At 43.8% G+C, this 16,568-nt stretch overlaps 1 protein-coding gene across 4 annotated transcripts in view; it reads left to right on the top strand.

Annotated features, from left to right (window-relative positions):
* UST (uronyl 2-sulfotransferase) overlaps positions 1-16,568 on the top strand; it is a 292,969-nt gene that overhangs the window by 228,136 nt on the left and 48,265 nt on the right. For 2 of the 4 annotated variants that reach the window (XM_073337584.1, XM_073337586.1), the window contains exons 6-7: positions 3,808-3,905; positions 6,190-6,347. In XM_073337584.1, the coding sequence (XP_073193685.1) occupies positions 3,808-3,905; positions 6,190-6,347 (256 nt within the window). Of the gene's footprint in view, positions 1-3,807; positions 3,906-6,189; positions 6,348-9,804; positions 10,402-14,455; positions 14,566-16,568 lie in introns of those variants that run through there. The other 2 variants (XM_073337587.1, XM_073337585.1) reach the window with 2 other exon arrangements.

The following is a 16,568-nucleotide window of genomic DNA, read 5'->3' on the forward strand; positions in this document are numbered from 1 at the left end:
CTTCATCTATTGCAAGACCTCTGTATACCTAAATGACCCTGGCGTGAGGATGGTACACTTACCTATCCCCATTTCAATGGTCAAGGATAAAAGATGATCATAGTGTTCTGTGAAGCCACCAGAAGAGGTCCACCAGCTCAAGGAAATTTGAAACCTCAGCCAAATAGGTTCATCTGCACTGGCAGATTAATGAGTGGTGTATCTGATACTCAGTGAACAAAGAAAAATGTCTCTTTCAGAACATTATTATGAATGGATGTGATCCAAGTTGCTTTCTTTCTATCTAATTTTCAACTATGTTCATATAGGTCTACCAAACAAAACAAAACACAAATCCCTCCCAAGCACCTCTAAACAATGACAGCTTGAAGTTGTCAATTTGGAATTGTGCCTTCTACAAGTGAAATTCTCCATAGGTGCTTTAAAGGATCCATTTCCTGTTACAGTGGCATATGTTCATCTATGCCATTGTAACAGAAAATGAAATGTTAAAATTGATCAAGATAATCTTTTTTAACCTTACTAGTCTTGGGGGGGGGGGGATGTTTTGGTCCAGTTATCGGTCAACTGGCAAAGCAATCAAAATACCAAAGAAGACTCAGTCTAGCTAGGTATGTTCAAATTTAGAATAAGTATAAATGACCTATACTTTGTAATTTATTTATAATAATTAGAACACTAGTAAACACATTTCACATGAGTACACATCAGACCAAATGCACTTTTTTTCTCACGATTCATGCTGTAATTTCATAGATCATAAGGCTGCAAATTAAAAAAAAAAAAAAAAAAAAAACTTTATAGAGGGAATGGTTGCTGGTGTTTGCTTTCACAAAGGATAGCAGGTGCTAAACTTATTAGAACCCTCTGGATGCTGTAATGTACACCATATGGCATAAGTAATACTGGTTTTCAACATATAAAGTACAGAATTTAAAATAAATGATAGCAATCCCTTGGCCACACAGCAAACATGGTGTTGATGAGTTACGGAGCATTAGAAAGTGTACATCCACTCCCCACATGAAAAATTGTTGGTCTATAGTAAAACCTACTTCTCCCAGGTGTAAATGCTTTGTTTCAACAGAAGTTGTTGTTTTCTTCCTAATCCGTTTAATTTTTCCCTTATCAAATCAAATGCTAAGGGACTGTTCCTCTGCTTCCTTCAAACTGATGTCATTCCGTTGACTTCAGTGGAGCGACACCTGTTTACTCTAGCAGAGGATCTATCAATAGGGTTCTCTTTACACAACGAATTTTTTTCAGTAAAGAGACCCAAAATATTCAGTTGTCAAATGTGCAGGATTTTGTCTCTGAAGAAGTGTTTTTATTGTATGGGTTCTGTCTCTGCTTTTGTTAATCAAATTATGCTTTCAGAAGAGAGGAGGTCTCCATTCCTTTTTACATCAAATAATTCTTTGGGGTTTTTTGAATGAATGCAATCTTGTATTCATGTTTATGAAGAAGTGATAGAGCTGCAAAGGGAAATCCTCTCTCTTTTAGGCCAATTACAGGAAGAGGCAGTTGTAGTTACAGCTTTCACCCATTGGCTTGCTAAAGCCCTGAAACCTGCCTTGGGAAAGATTACACTCTAGGGATTCAGAGTAGCAGCCATGTTACTCTGTATCTGCAAAAAGAACAGGAGTACTTGTGGCACCTTAGAGACTAACAAATTTATTTGAGCATAAGCTTTCGTGAGCTACAGCTCACTTCATCGGATGCATGCAGTGGAAATGCATCCGATGAAGTGGGCTTTAGTCCACAAAAGCTTATGCTCAAATAAATTTGTTAGTCTCTAAGGTGCCACAAGTACTCCTGTTCTTTTTGTGAATATAGACTAATATGGCTGCTACTCTGAAACCTAGTTTATTCCTGTTTCCAGGATGATGAGTCTTGTGGTTGTTTAATATTCTGAGCCTCTATTTTCTAGGTATTAAAGTGAGAGCACAAATGCCTTTCTTACCCAAGATCATATGAGCAATTACAAAATGGCAGTAGCCGTAATAAGCATACTGAATTACCTAAATACATTGTAATACATTGCTGAACATGACAAATACTTGCTGATAATCCAAAATATTTTAAAATATGGACTTGGTGCAATGGTAATTCTTAGAAAAAGAAATAAAGACTCCAGGTAGGAATGCCTAAGAGCGGATGTTCAGAAGATAGCAAGGAGTGATTAAAGGAGCCCAAGGTGCAATGGTGGGAGAGACTGACCGTTGTGCCCAGCTTGGAAACTTCAAGACAGACCTCCAGGGGAGGGGAGATGAGTGAAAGAGATTGGCGTGGAAGAGACTTTTATTTAGTGTTAATGAATCAGACCTGAAGAAGGTGTGGTATTGTCCTAGTGTTATTGAGGAGCCTTAGTGAAGGGGATACTGAGGCAGAGTGCTGCAGAGCCATGTTTGGCCAAAAGGGGCCTACAGGGCAGGGATGCCCTTTTTACTCTAGTATTTCTAGATATTTCAGCAGACTTTAGTACCATTGATTATATGATTTGCTGGAAAATAGTTTAAAATATACAAACTTGAGTTTTAAAAGTTGTCCTTGGTTTTTGTTTTGTTTTGACAGGAGTGATTGATCGGTAATCTCTTCATACTTTACTAAGTATTTAAAGCAAACTTTTCTCAATATCCAGAGGGGTGTGTGTGGGTGTGTGTGCGTGAATGGAATTTACTTCACTGTCTAATACCTTATCTCTCACGTGTTAAATTATGATGTGTCACTAGGAAGAAAAAGAGTAGTAATTGATTTACATAAACAAAAGAGAGGGAGAGAAATGGGACTGTAGCTTGAGGAGACTCATCATAGACCCAAATACAATGTTAACAGCATGATGGTAGAATTAAGGCCTTGATTCAGTAAAGCATCCTTATTCGGAAAAGAAAGCACTTAAGCATCTGAAGTCTGAGGACATGTCTACACGTACAGTGCTGCAGCGGCGCAGCTGTACCAATGCAGCTGCAGCGCGTCTAGTGAAGACGCTCTGTGCCAACAGGAGAGAGCTCTCCCTCTAGCATAATAAAACCACCTCCGCAAATGGCAGAAGCTCTGTCAGCGGGAGAGCTTAGTTTGACTAATTCCACTCTGTTTATATTAGTAAAGTTCAATATCTACATCAGGTCTTTCGGTAAAGGCCCCTAGATGAGATCAAAGTCCTTTGCTTTCCTAGTGGCTGAGCATACTGCTCTTTTGTGAGGGAAAATTTTCGCCATAGGGTCCAGTCCTGAATAGCTGGGTGATATACTGACTTACAGTGACGAGCGATGCACGTTTTGGCTATCAGAAGAGAACTTTAATTTATATTCAGTATAAGGCCATTGAACAAAAGTAGAATAAAATAGTTTTGTATCATTGTGGTCAAAATTCAAATTATTGTGTCTTCTTTTGTCTTTTCCCAGAGGATATTTACGGGGGAAATTGCAAAGCATGTGTAATAATGGTGTTAATAAATTGATGCTTAAGCTGGCTATGTTTAGAAACAGTCTTATACCAGTCTTCAGTACATTTTAATCAAAGGGTGTGAAGTTAAAACCTGGCTTTGAAGATGTGATCACTACAACAGAATAATAGCATGGTGTTGCAGCAAGACGTTGTGATGCTCCCAGAAAATTTTTCCTATGCTAATGAATTGTTAACATATCCTGCAAGTTATTCTTGAGGGACTTAGGTGTAGATGCAGTGCGGTCAGGACTACACCATGAAGTATGGGAAAACTTTATTTAGGTGGGAAAGAAAAGAGCACATTTTTATGGAGGTGGTGAGATGCAATATTTAACCTTGTTTTCCTTTCGTTCTCCCTAGGATATTAATGTATGTATTCTTGAAAACTACCCTGAATGTTCCAATCCCAGGTTATTTTACATCATACCGTATTTCTGTGGACAGCATCCAAGATGCAGGTAAATGTATATCACACATACCTGATTCTGTACAGCAATAGACATTGAACACTTGCCAATACTTACCACACAGAGTGGTATCAGAGACACAACAGTTGTTCCGTATTGTAAATATAAGGGAAAACATGGCTCATGTGTCAGTGTGTGGTAAAAGCATGTCTTTATTATGAAATAATATATATAAGGGAATTGTTCAGTGGAGGGTGTAAATTTTGCATTATTATTTTTGTTTGAGTACACACTCTCTATAATTACAGGTTTCAGAGTAACAGCCGTGTTAGTCTGTCTTCGCAAAAAGAAAAGGAGTACTTGTGGCACCTTAGAGACTATAATTATAGCTTTGTGTGCATATCAGAAATGTGAAATAACACAAAATAAAATGAAAAAGAACATAAACTACATAAAATGATGATTTAATCTTCAGTGGCAGCTCCTGCAGCTTCTGTCCAATGGGGATATGATGGAGGGGTGGCTGGCCCAAATCTAAGCGGTGCTATGACCCTATGTACCAGATTGCACTGCAGAGAGCTGGGCCCAGCCCTGCAGGACAGGAGCCTCCACTGTGGGGTGAGTGCAGGGTGATCAACCCCACCCAGGGCCTCCCACCTCCATCCCACAGGGGTAGAATGCAGTCCACCCACCCCAAGGCTTCCCTCAGAGCAAGACCTTCAACCCCGCCTTTCTTTCATAAGGTCATATTCTGCAGCAGTGACCAACTTTTTCAGCCAGAGGGTCAAATATACTATTTCAAAATGATCTAAGGGCCACTATCAATAATTTGGGGCAGATTCTTTGTCCCATGCCACTCCCTTTGCACTGCTCAGTCCCCAGCAGACATACAGCCTCATAAGAAAAGCCTATGCCCCCACTTCTTGTAGCCCCTTGGACAGGACATGTGTCAGATTGGGAAGGGGGAATGGTTCAGGTGGGGTACACTCCCACTGTCCCTTAGATAGCATATGGTCCCTATGGAATTGTTGCCAGCTTGTGTAAGTTAGAGCAGCTCCTGGGCTGATTTACCCTGCACCTGAGCTAGGATAGAAAAAGAAAGAGTCAGAACCAGTTGTTGGATCTCTTCTTATCTTCCTTTTCCCCTGCCCTAGAATGCCTTTCATAACTGAGAAGGTTGGACACCACTGCTGCAGAATATGTGCTTATGAAAGGAAGGAGCGCTCTGACTGCAGGAAATGCAAGTTAATGTTACAAAGAATTATGGGACATACCCTCAACTGATGTAAATCATTGGAGTCAATGGGCCTACATCCCTTTATACCAGCTAGTATGGACCTGTAGGTAAATCTGCAGGCCAACAGTAATATCGATCATTTCAGAAAGTGTAAGTGGTGGTGAAAACTTTCCACTCTGAAAGGAGCCAAAAAGTATTATGGGTGGGCGCTATTAAAAGCATGATACTATCACGCTGCAGTCACTGCAATACCACGACGTGCGGCTGATAATTTTAATAGCGCCCACTGTCTAGACCATGAGAAAAGTGTAGAAAAATATAAAAACATAGTCTTAACAATGAATGGAAAGAATAAAAATAGGCAAAGTCTCTGTAAAGAAAAGGAAGACCACATAAGCTACCTTTCTGTAGGAAGCAATAAGCTCTGCTTTACATTATCAAAATAACTTTTTTGTCACATGCTGTAAATTTTCTGAGCTGATACTGTTTTATGGGTGAGAGGTTTGGAACCTCTCAGTGAAAGCTGTGTAGAGAATTTAGTACTACTATACTGTATCTAACTTAAACATAAAATAGTCACATTTTTACAAGCTAACCTGCTTCTATATGATTCATAATGAGCTTTGGAAGCCACATAGACCTTTCCATCCTTCCATTTTCTTTCCAGATCTTTTTCCATCTGATCATAACTCCAATAAGCATGATATCACAAAGCCTGCTTGCAAATCTATGAAAAAACTTATACACCGGACCCGTGCTAGAACATGGGATCCATACGCGGTACCGTGTTATAACGGGGGCCACATGACCATGGATTCCAATTTAAATATTTAAATTTAGGATCCATTGCCGCTACCGCGCTATATGCGAATCCGCGCTATGGCGACACACGATCTAGCAAGGCTCCACTGTATGAGCATATTTGAATCAGGGAACCAAGATGCTTTCTTAACTTCATATCGGTTTCTCCATGGGGATCTGTGTGAGGTTTTCCCCGCTGCTCTTTCCACCATAATTTTTTTTCTAGCAATCGTGCTCATTTGAATTTCCAAAGCAAACACACCATTTGAAGACTTTTTTTTTTTTTAATCCATAAAGGGAGCCTGGGGAATGGGCCCTTGAAAGAGCAAAACTGAACGTGAATGAAAATTTCCTGCTTGTGGGGATTCTGGAAGAGCTAGAGGACGTGCTGCTTTTACTGGAAAGATTCTTACCTCATTATTTCAAGGATGTGCTCAGCATCTACAAAAACCCAGGTAACTTTCCTGTTTCAAGATCACTCCTTATAGAAACTGTTGCAAGATGCCCAGAGCTGTTCAAAGGTTAGGTGTTGTCTCCTAGCCTCTCAATAAAAAGAGGATTCCCCTTTTAGGGGAGAGGATTTGAATGGAAGGGGTGAGCCTTTATGCTTTTATCTCTTAGATGCAGAAGAATATGAAGTTGACAGTTTTGCTTATCCTCCACTAAATGTGGTCATAGTGAGGCAAAGCAAAAGCACGTCATTTAAATTAGCTGCTTGTAATAAGACAGATAATGCAGCTATTTAAAAAAATAGTGTAGTTGTTAATTTGCTGTCATATCCTATGCAGTCATGGAGCTATTCGTAATAATAATAAAAAAATAACAAGAAGGAAGAGAATTGTATGTTTGTGAGAGCAGCTCCTGTCTTTGGGCCAGATGCTCTTTCTGGTTTATGGAGAGTGGAAAGGAGTGGGGTAGGACAAGGGTGTTAGAGCAGCAGGAAAGGAGACAGGGAGCAAGATGCTTTCTTAACTCTGTGTACATTTCCCAGTGGGGATCTGTATGAGGTTTTCCCCACTGCTACTTCCTCCTTAAATTTTCCCTTCTGTAGTTTTCCCCAGTCAAAGGGAGTAGTGTGTAGCATTGTTGAGATACAATGCCTTCTGAAGGAAGGGGGCGGGGAAAGCTGGCAAGCAACACAGAGGGTCTTGCTTTTCATAGTGATGCCACTGAGATCTACAGAGGTGAGGTCAGATTCACCCAGATATCCTTGAGCTCCTTACCACCTCCCTTCTTTGTGTGGCAGCGACCCTCTGCCTCATGAGGGAACATGGTCCAGCTCTGAAGGTTCATATCTGGGGAGATCTTGGTACGTGGTTTCCTCTCCCGTGTCTTGCTATGTGAGAGCAGAATTTGCCCCTTTCTTTCCTGCACAGATACTGTAGGATAATGCCATTTACTACAGAAATCTCTGAGCATCCGTCTCTTTTGACAGTGTTCTTCATGCTGAATTAAATTTCATTTCCTTTTTATTTTTTAACTATATGTGTTAACACTGAAGAATGAGTGAGCAGGAACCAGGACCAGCTCCAGGCACCAGCAAAGCAAGCACGTGCTTGGGGCGGCACAATTCCAGTGGGCGGAGTTCCAGCCACCCTTTTTTTTTGCTTGAGGAGGTGTTCTCTCAGAGCTTGGGGCGGCAAAAAACCTAGAGCTGGTCCTGGCAGGAACGTCCTTGTTAATACCCTGCTTCTCTTCTCTACTCCTTGCGTACACAGATGTTTTGTTTTCACTGTATTTATTTTTAAATTGTGAGTAAGTTTGATGCTCATGAATATAAGGGCTAATAGAACCAGACAGAGCTAAGAATATTGTAGGTAAATTCCATGTAAGAGTTCTTAGGCAGCTCTCCTCAGTGCACCTTAGTGCTGATTTAAAACACCCTTTGCTGTTCCATTCCTTAAGAGGCTTCATGAACAGCACTGATATTACTATCATGACAAATTACCTGGTTGTGAAAGCAACAGATGTCCAGAACTGCCTATGAAAGGACTACAAAATGATTTTCTATTTGTGACTTGAGCAAGGACTTAAAATTAGATCTTCACAGTTGATGGATTAGTGCACTAATCTGCTACGTCACCTAATGTTTTAAGGGGTTTTACCTTGGCTATCTTGCAGCTTTTTGAAGATAAAGGATGAATGGTGGGAAAATGTCATCAGCTGAATATACTGAGATAAGAACAACCAGTAATCACCTAGTCACGGAACTTTCTGTAACCATAAACTCCCAACTCACTGCATTTCGCAATTTGTGAGATTGGTTAGCTAGCTATCAACACTTGTGTTAAGTTCTGAAGCCAAGGATAGTCAAATGAGAGCAGTCTTTGTTAGTCACAGGTGAAGATAGATTAGGAAGTCAGTTAGGGAAATGTTAGTTTCACTTGATACAATGAATTAAGGGCACGGGGTTAAGTCATTTATTAACTTGATTTTATTCAAATTAGTATAAGCTCACATTCCATTCAAGTTAATATTCAGATTGGTGTACGGGGCAGGGACCCAAGCCAGGGGAGGCTGGGAAGTCACATAATTTGATGAAAAGACCACTGGGTAATTTTCTAAAATCAGAGAGAGAATCTGGAAAATCTTCCTGATTTTAGAAAATTACGTATTCATAGTGGTCTGGGGGAGGCCTGCTAGCTGAGTGTGCACTAGCAAGGGCTCTACCCTCCTGTCATTTGATCCTTGTGAGTTAAGGAGCGGGCAGGGCTGACCTCAGAGAGAAGGCTTAAAAGTCAGACACTAAGGGTACATCTGCACAGGGATAAAATACCCACAGCTGGCCACGGTCAGCTGACTTGGGCTGGAGCTCCAGGCTGAAAAATTGCTGTGTAGATGTTCGGGCTTGGGCTGCAGCCCAAGCTCTGGGACCTTCCCACCTCACAGGGTCCCAGAGCTCAGACTTCAGGTTTTCAGACCAGAGCACGAGTCTGCTGACCTGGGCCAGTCACAGGGTTTTTTATCCCTTTATAGATGTACGCTAAGGGGCCAGAAGGAGCTAGTGAACAGGGGACAGCAAACAGGGAAGTTTGGGATAGAGCTCCTCTGGTGAAGGAGGAGCAAGTACTAATTCTTGGAGTGAACGTGCCTGCTTGTCTGTCTGTTTTTCCTTTTGGCTTGCTTGAAGTTTAGTGTGGTCTCTTTGGGGATTGTGTATCTGGGGACTGTGTGGGAATAGGGACCAGAGGCCTGCTAGCCAAGTGTGCACTTGCAAGGCTCTCCCCTCCTGTCCTTTGATCCTTGATCACCCTTCCCAGGTATGTTAAGGAGGGTCAGGACTGACCTAGAAGAGAAGGGCTTTAAAGCCAGATGCCAAGCAATCAAGGGGAGCTAGCAAAGAGGGGAGTTTGTAGGAAGGAGAAAGAATAAAATCACCATGATTCAGAAAGGCAGCATAGCCAATGCCAACACTGCTGCTGGCTCCTCCACCTGATCCTGTGTCCGAGCAGAGAACCTTGACCACGGATCCCTCTACTCAGGTCCTGGTGTGGATTTGAACAGACTGTAGCCTGCGTTTCCCATCATAAAATCCAGGCTGGGTAAACCATCCCGTGTTAGAGTGCCTACTGGTAGAATCTCTCAGGAAGCAGGTGGGAGAGCTACAGGAGGAGGTGGCTAGGCTGAGGAGCACCTGTACACACAAGGAATTAATTGAAATATGCATATGGAGATGTCCAAGGTTGAGAAGAAATCCAGCTGGTAAAGACTGCAGTAGCACCACCAGGGAGGAGGAAATGGCTGCTTCACAGGGAGGAAACTGGATGATGGCTATGTCTGGCAGCAGGCAGTGCTCCACATAGACTACCAACCCGTTGCCCATAGAGATTTAAAAAACAGGCTGCTGGCCTGGCAATGAGGGATGAGGAATCTCCCCAAAGGGGAGTAACATGGCTGCTCCTCCTCCACAAGGCTTGGAAGATCACGGCCACCACTCCCAAGAGAAAACGAAAGGTGATGGTGGTCAGCGACTTCCTTCTAAGGGAGACGGAAGCACCCATCTGCCGGCCTGACAAGTCATCCCGGGAAGTGTGCTGCTTGCTGGGCCAATGTACGAGATATTACAGAAGGATTGCTGAGGATCATCCTGCTCTCTGCCCCATACTGCTCATCCATGTGGACACTAGTGCTACTACCAGATATGACCATGAGCAGATGAGAAGTGACTTCAGGGCTCTGGGAGGAGGGTGAAAGAGTGAAGGTGCAGGTGGTGTTCGCATCAGTCCTTTCAGTCAGGCAGAGACAGACATATCCTGAAAGTGAATGCATGCAGGAGGGCTACAGCTTCCTTGACCATCGGATGCTGTTCCAAGAGGGACTGCTGAGCAGAGATGGGGTCCACCTATTAAGAAAGGGGAAGAGCTCCTTCAGATATGGATGGGCTGACCTAGTGAGGCAGGCATAAAACTGAGTTCAATGGGGGTCAAAGGGGACAAAAGCCCACAGGTAAGTCTAAAACATGGACCTGGGTGAAGGGTCAGAATCTGGGGGAAACATGGGCAATCACAACAGGGGGCAAAAGAGAGATGAGGGAATATAGAGATGTCTGTATACTAATGCAAGTGTAGGGAACAACAGGTACAACTAGAAATACTAGTGAATAATCATAGTTATGACATAATTGGCATACAGAGACACTGTATGATAATTTACATTACTGGAAAATTGGTATAGATTGGAACAGCTTATCAGGAAGGACAGGCAGGGAAGAAAAGGGAGAAGGTGTTGCCTTGTATATCAAAGATGTTTATGCTTGCACTGAGGTTGAGATAGAAATGGAAGGCAGACCCGTTGGAAGTCTCTGGGTAAGGATAAAAGGGGTAAAAAACCAAAGGTGATGATTTGATAGGGGGTCTACTATAGACCACCTAACCAGGAAGAAAAGGTTGAGGGTTTTTTTTTTAAACTACGAAGAACAGGTTTGGTGGTGATGCAGAACTTCAACTACCTAGACATCTATTGGGAAAATAATACAGCAGACACAGATTATCCAGCAAGTTCTCGGAATGCACTGGAGACAGTTTTTTATAACAGGAGTTGGACAGAGTGACTAGGGGAGAGGTTGTTCTAGATTTGATTCTGACAGATAAGCAGGAACTGGCTGAGAATGTGAAGGTGGAAGGCAACTTGGGTGAAAGTGATCATGAAATGGTAGGATTTTTGATTCTAAGGAGTGGTAGGAGGAAAAATGGCAGAATAAAGACAGTGCACTCAAGAAGGCAGATGTTAGCAAACTCAAAGAATTGTAGGCAAGATCCCATGGGGAGCAAGTCGAAGGGAAAAGAGAGTCCAGGAGAGCTGGCAGCTTTTTAAAGAGACATTATTAAGGGCACAAGAGCAAACTATCCCAACATGTACAAAAGTGTGGTAAGAGACCACTCTGGCTTAACCAAGAGATCTTCAATCACCTGAAACAAAAAAGAGTTATACAAAAAGTGGAAACTAGGTCAGATTACAAAAGATGAACATAAAAGAACACAAGCATGTAGAGATAAAATTAGAAAGGCCAAGGCACAATCAAGATTAAATTAGCTAGGGGCATAAAGGGTAACAAGAAAATATTTTACAAATTCATTAGAAGCAAGAGGAAGACCAAGGATAGGGTAGGTCCGTTACTCAGTGAGAAGGGAAAGACAATAACAGAAAACGCAGCAACAGCCCAAATGTTAAATGCCTTCTTTGTTTCACCTTTCACCAAAAGGTTAGCAGTGATTGGATGACTAACATAGTGAACTTCAGTGTAAATGGGATAGGATCTGAGACTAAGGCCATGTCTCCACTACATGGTTGTCAACTTAAGTTATGTTGACAACCCTAAACCGCTGTATTTGCATCACTTGTGCATGTTCACACAACGTTACCCCAGAATTTGACATTCCTACATGTACCCTAGAATTTGACAGTACTGCAGTCAGCAATTTTGAATTTTCAGCCACTGCCAGCTGAAAACTAAAGATCACACAGCTAGGAAAATCTTAGGCCCTGAGAGGCACATTTGTACTTTGCTATCAAAATGGGAGAATGGGATAAGAAGTGAATTTATTGTGAGAATAGAAGGAATGTTTGGGCAGCCGACCTTGGTCGTATGAGCCCTGACACCTTTGACATGTAAGTTTTATTATTATGACTAGAAATGTTATGATTATAAGAGATTATGAGTAGTTTTGCTGAAAGTAGGAGAATTGGTGACCCATTAAGAGTCACCATGGTGACCCACTAGGAGTCACAATAGGTTATGTGCTTTGTTTGAAATTAGCTATAAAAGATTAGGCGAAAGAATTTGCTTTGGAGCAGTCGAGGAAGCTTTCTTTGGGCAAGGATATGATATCCCAGTGGCAAGACCAAAGGTGGGGCCCCCCTGAAGCCTGTCTGCTGATCCCTCAGAACCGTTTCAGACTTTCTGGGTAACAATAAATGTTTTGAAATGCTTTAACCCTACTGTGACAGCGTGTGTGTGTGTATTCTTGAGATCTAATAAAAAGAACAGTTTTAGATGAAAGCACTCCTGCTTGTGCCAATTATTTGTCAGACGGATGAGCTGTGCCCCCATTAATTTATTCCTGAGACCACCTGGAGAGAACAGTAAAGTTAACACTGCTTTGGGTCCTGAAAACCCTGGGTAACAAATGCTCCTTGTGTTGGCAGAGTGCATCCACAGCTGATGCTCTAGCACCGACAGAGAGAGGGTAGGGTAGGGGTAGCTATCCCACTGCGCAAATCACCACCTCCTGCTGCTAGGAGTTCTGGGAATGGATTACAATGCATCATGAGGTGGGCTCACCATCCCATGATACAGTTTTCTCTGTCCCATCATTCCATGAGCTTCTGTCCATATTTTGTGTCATTGTTCAACTTCTTCTGCAAACTGTGCGCCCGCCATCTCTGCCTGAAAGCATGGATCCTGTACTGCTTACCAGTCACCAGTCTTGTAATGAGCATTATGAACACCATGTGGCTGATCCTGCAGTATTTCATGAACTGTGAATCTGAAAATGAATCTGTGGTGCCCACCCTGCTGTGTGCCATGGAAAGAAACAATTCAAGATTGATGTTGGAATTCACGGTGCAGCCGCACAAAGTGGATTTTCACTATTGGGTTCAGGAAACAAGCACTGAGTGGAGGGATTGGAATGTGATGCAGGTGTGGGATAACAGGCAGTGGCTGCAGAATTTTCGGATGCGCTAAGCCACCTTCCTGGAGCTGCGTGCAGAGCTCTGCCCTTCCCTCCAGAACAAGGACACCAAAATGAGAGTTTCCCTCACGATGGAAAAGCAAGTGGTGATCGTTGTGTGGAAGCTGGCAACTCCAGGATGCTACCGGTCAGTCATGAATCAGTTTGGAGTTCAGACGTCCACCACAGGGGTTGGGGTTGTGCAAATGTGCAGGGCCATTAATTGCCTCCTGCTGTGAAGGACTGTGACTCTGGGTAATGTGTGGGAAATAGCGGCTGGCTTTTCAGTAATGGGATTCCCTAACTGTGGTGGGAAGATAGATGGCACGCATATCCCCATTTTGGCCCGAGGCCATCTTGTGACAAAGTTCAGTATATCAACAGAAAGGGCTACCTCTCTATGGTATTGCATGTGCTGGTGGAGCACCAGGGTAGTTTCCCTGACATCAGCATGAAGCGGTCATGGAAGGTGCATGATGCATGCATCTTCAGGAACACTAGCCTGTACAGAAAGCTGCAAGCAGGGACTTTCTTTCCAGACCAGAAGATTCCAATGGGGGATGTTGAAATGCACCTGGTGATCCTGGGAGACCCAGTGTATCCCTTACTCGCATGGCTCATGAAGCCTTACACCGGAAACCTTGACAGCAGCAAGGAGTGCTTCAACAATAGGCTGAGCAGGTGCAAAATGATCATTGAATATGCTTTTGGCAGATTAAAGGGTCAATGGAAGCCTTTATGGAAGGTTAGACCTCAATGAGGAAAATATTCCCACAGTCATAGCAGCCTGCTGTGCTCTGCATAACATTGGTGAAGCCAAGGGGGAAAAGTTTCCCCAGGAGTGAAGCACTGAGGTAGATTGCCTGGTGGCTGATTTTGAGCAGCCAGATACCAGGGCTATTAGAGGGGCTCAGTGGGGGGGCTATTTGAAACAGGAAGGCTTTGAAGCAGCATTTGGACAATGAGCCCCAGTAATGTGTCTTTCTGTAATGCATTCAGCCAGATATTGTTTACTTGCCCCTTTGAATGACCCTTGTAATGGTTGCTACATGAGAGTTAACTGTAGTACGCAAATGTGCCGATTGCCACTGTGTATGAATTTCTGCAGCAACCACCATGTGTAGGACACAAAGATTTGTCGTAGTTCTAAGACTAATTTTTTATTAATCAGCAATACCCAGATTTCCATATATTACAAGGGACATGACACTGAGGAGCACTCTCTCAAATGAGGCTCTCACAGCTTTGTGCAAGTCCAGCTGTCATTATGGAACATGTCACTAGGAGTGGAGTGTAGGGGTACTGCAACGGGCCAGGAACATGCTTGTAGGTATGAAAAAGTTTCATAGGTTGGATCAGAGCTGCGACTGCACGGCCTTCTCTCCCCACAGACCCAACAACTCCTATGTACACCAGGCAGAAGCACGTTTGGAAAGCCAACCTGGTCAGCTAGGAAGATGCTATGTGAACTCTCCATGCCAAGCAAACAAGAAGAGGAATTTCAAAAATTCTTAGGGCTTTAAATGGGGGAGGGGAGGGTGCATGCCTGTGTACCTGGCTGAAGTTGATGGGGGGGGGGGGTTCCAGCAGTCCTGAGAGAGAGAGCATCACTGCCCAACACTGAGAGTCCAGGCTGTGGGCTCCCTGCTCCACATGGAGCTCTCAGCTCCCCACTCCACAGGGAGCTCCCTCCCATGGGGAGTGGGGAGCTTAGAGGAATGGCTCCAGGTTGGAGCTCTGCAGGGAGCTGAGAACCTGGGCAGTAGCTAAGCTCGCATGTGGGAGCTCAGTGCCGAGCTGAGAGCCCGGTTTCTGAGCCCCCTACCCTGCCCCTCTTAAATCGGTGCAAGCGCTCCTGCTGAGGACACATACCACTAACAGAAGGAGGGTAATGTGGACATGAAAAACCACAGTAATTACTGTGGTGGCTGTAAGTCGACCTAACATAGGTTGATTTAATTATGTAGTGTCGACATGGACTTAGTCCTGCCTCAGTGCAGAGGACTGGACTAGACCTATTGAGGCCCCTTTCAGTCCTACATTTCTATGATTCTATGAATCAATGCATTTTCTGGGAGCCCTTACCAAGTGTTTTCCCTGTCCAGAACTGCCAACTTTTGGGACTACACTGGCTAGCTCCTGATCTCCAGGCAGAGTGGAGGTTATAAGTGCCTTATAGTACTGCATCCCCCCATCCAGGTGAACTTCCTGCCATCAAGACGATGCTTATGGGAACCTGGAGTGAATTGAGTCCTATACGTTTTTCTTTCCTATTTATTCTTCTATCTGGACTATGCAAATTTTAATCAACTTCTCCCTTCTGCCTTTCCCAACAGTATAACCTATTTCCTGATATAACATTTGCAATCATTAAATTTACTCAAGTTGATCAAACTGTTACTTTGTTTTTTATTGTATAAGCAATGTCAGGATGAGCTCCACCCTGACATCTGGTGGTGAGGTGTGGCAAGTTGTGGAAAAGAACTTCAGGGGCCGATCTCATTTGCATAGGCACACCCACCCCGCCTAGAATGAGGCCATAGCTGCCCAAATGGTCACTTTGGCTGCTGTGGGATCCCCAGTGTCTCTGTTATTGGGGCAGGAAGAATAAATTATTACCCTGATTATGGGAACTGTGCTTGGAACTGTACTTGGCCTTTTGTTATGATGGAGGGACTCACCATCAACTAAGTAGCACTCACTAGGCAAGGGGCATGGGTTTTAAAAATTAAACTCTGTGAATTGAGAGAGGCTGGGGACAAGTATTAATACTTGGTGGCATGGGCCCCTTGGTGAGGGCCTTACATGCTAATTGCACTTCCTCCTCTCTCCACTGTGGAATATCAGAGCTGATTTTGATTCCATTAGGAGTCTAGTTACAGGCTGCTGAGCTCACTTTGGGCTAATGGTGCACCAGCACTGAGGCTCCCCTACTACAAGCTGAAATCACCAAAGAGCTGAACTGACTAAGAGCTGAAATCACGGAGCGTTGTGTTAAGTAGTGGGGGAGCCTGAAGATATATTGTGGAGCAGTTTGCAGGCTGGCTGGAGTGCCTTGTGGACAGGCTGGTGGAGCAGTTCGTAGGACGGTGGGAGCTGCTGGTGGGACGCGGAGCAGTTTGTGGACTGGCTGGTGGAGCAGTTCATGGGATGGTGGCAGCTGCTTGTGGGCCGCGGAGTGGAGCTGAGCGAAGGAGTTCGTGGGGCGGCTGGCGGAGTGGAGCGAAGGCCTATGGAGCTGTGGGGCGGTCAGCTTCAGATCATGTAAGGTGCCTCTTACCCCCGTCCCATCTCCACCCAGGTTGGGAGGTAAAGCTCCGCAGATAAACTTTCGAACTCTGGGGCTGCCCTGACCAGGGACAGAGACTTTTGGGTCATTGGACTTTTGGGACTTCGGGTGATTTGGGGTTGCTGGACTCAAGAACCAAAGGGAAAGGACATGCCCCAATTTGCTTGGGGTGGGTTTTTTTGCTCACGGGTTGTGTTATGAATCCTGTTGGTGGT

Source organism: Lepidochelys kempii, chromosome 3, assembly GCF_965140265.1.
Source record: "Lepidochelys kempii isolate rLepKem1 chromosome 3, rLepKem1.hap2, whole genome shotgun sequence".
Taxonomy (NCBI): Eukaryota; Metazoa; Chordata; order Testudines; family Cheloniidae; genus Lepidochelys; species Lepidochelys kempii.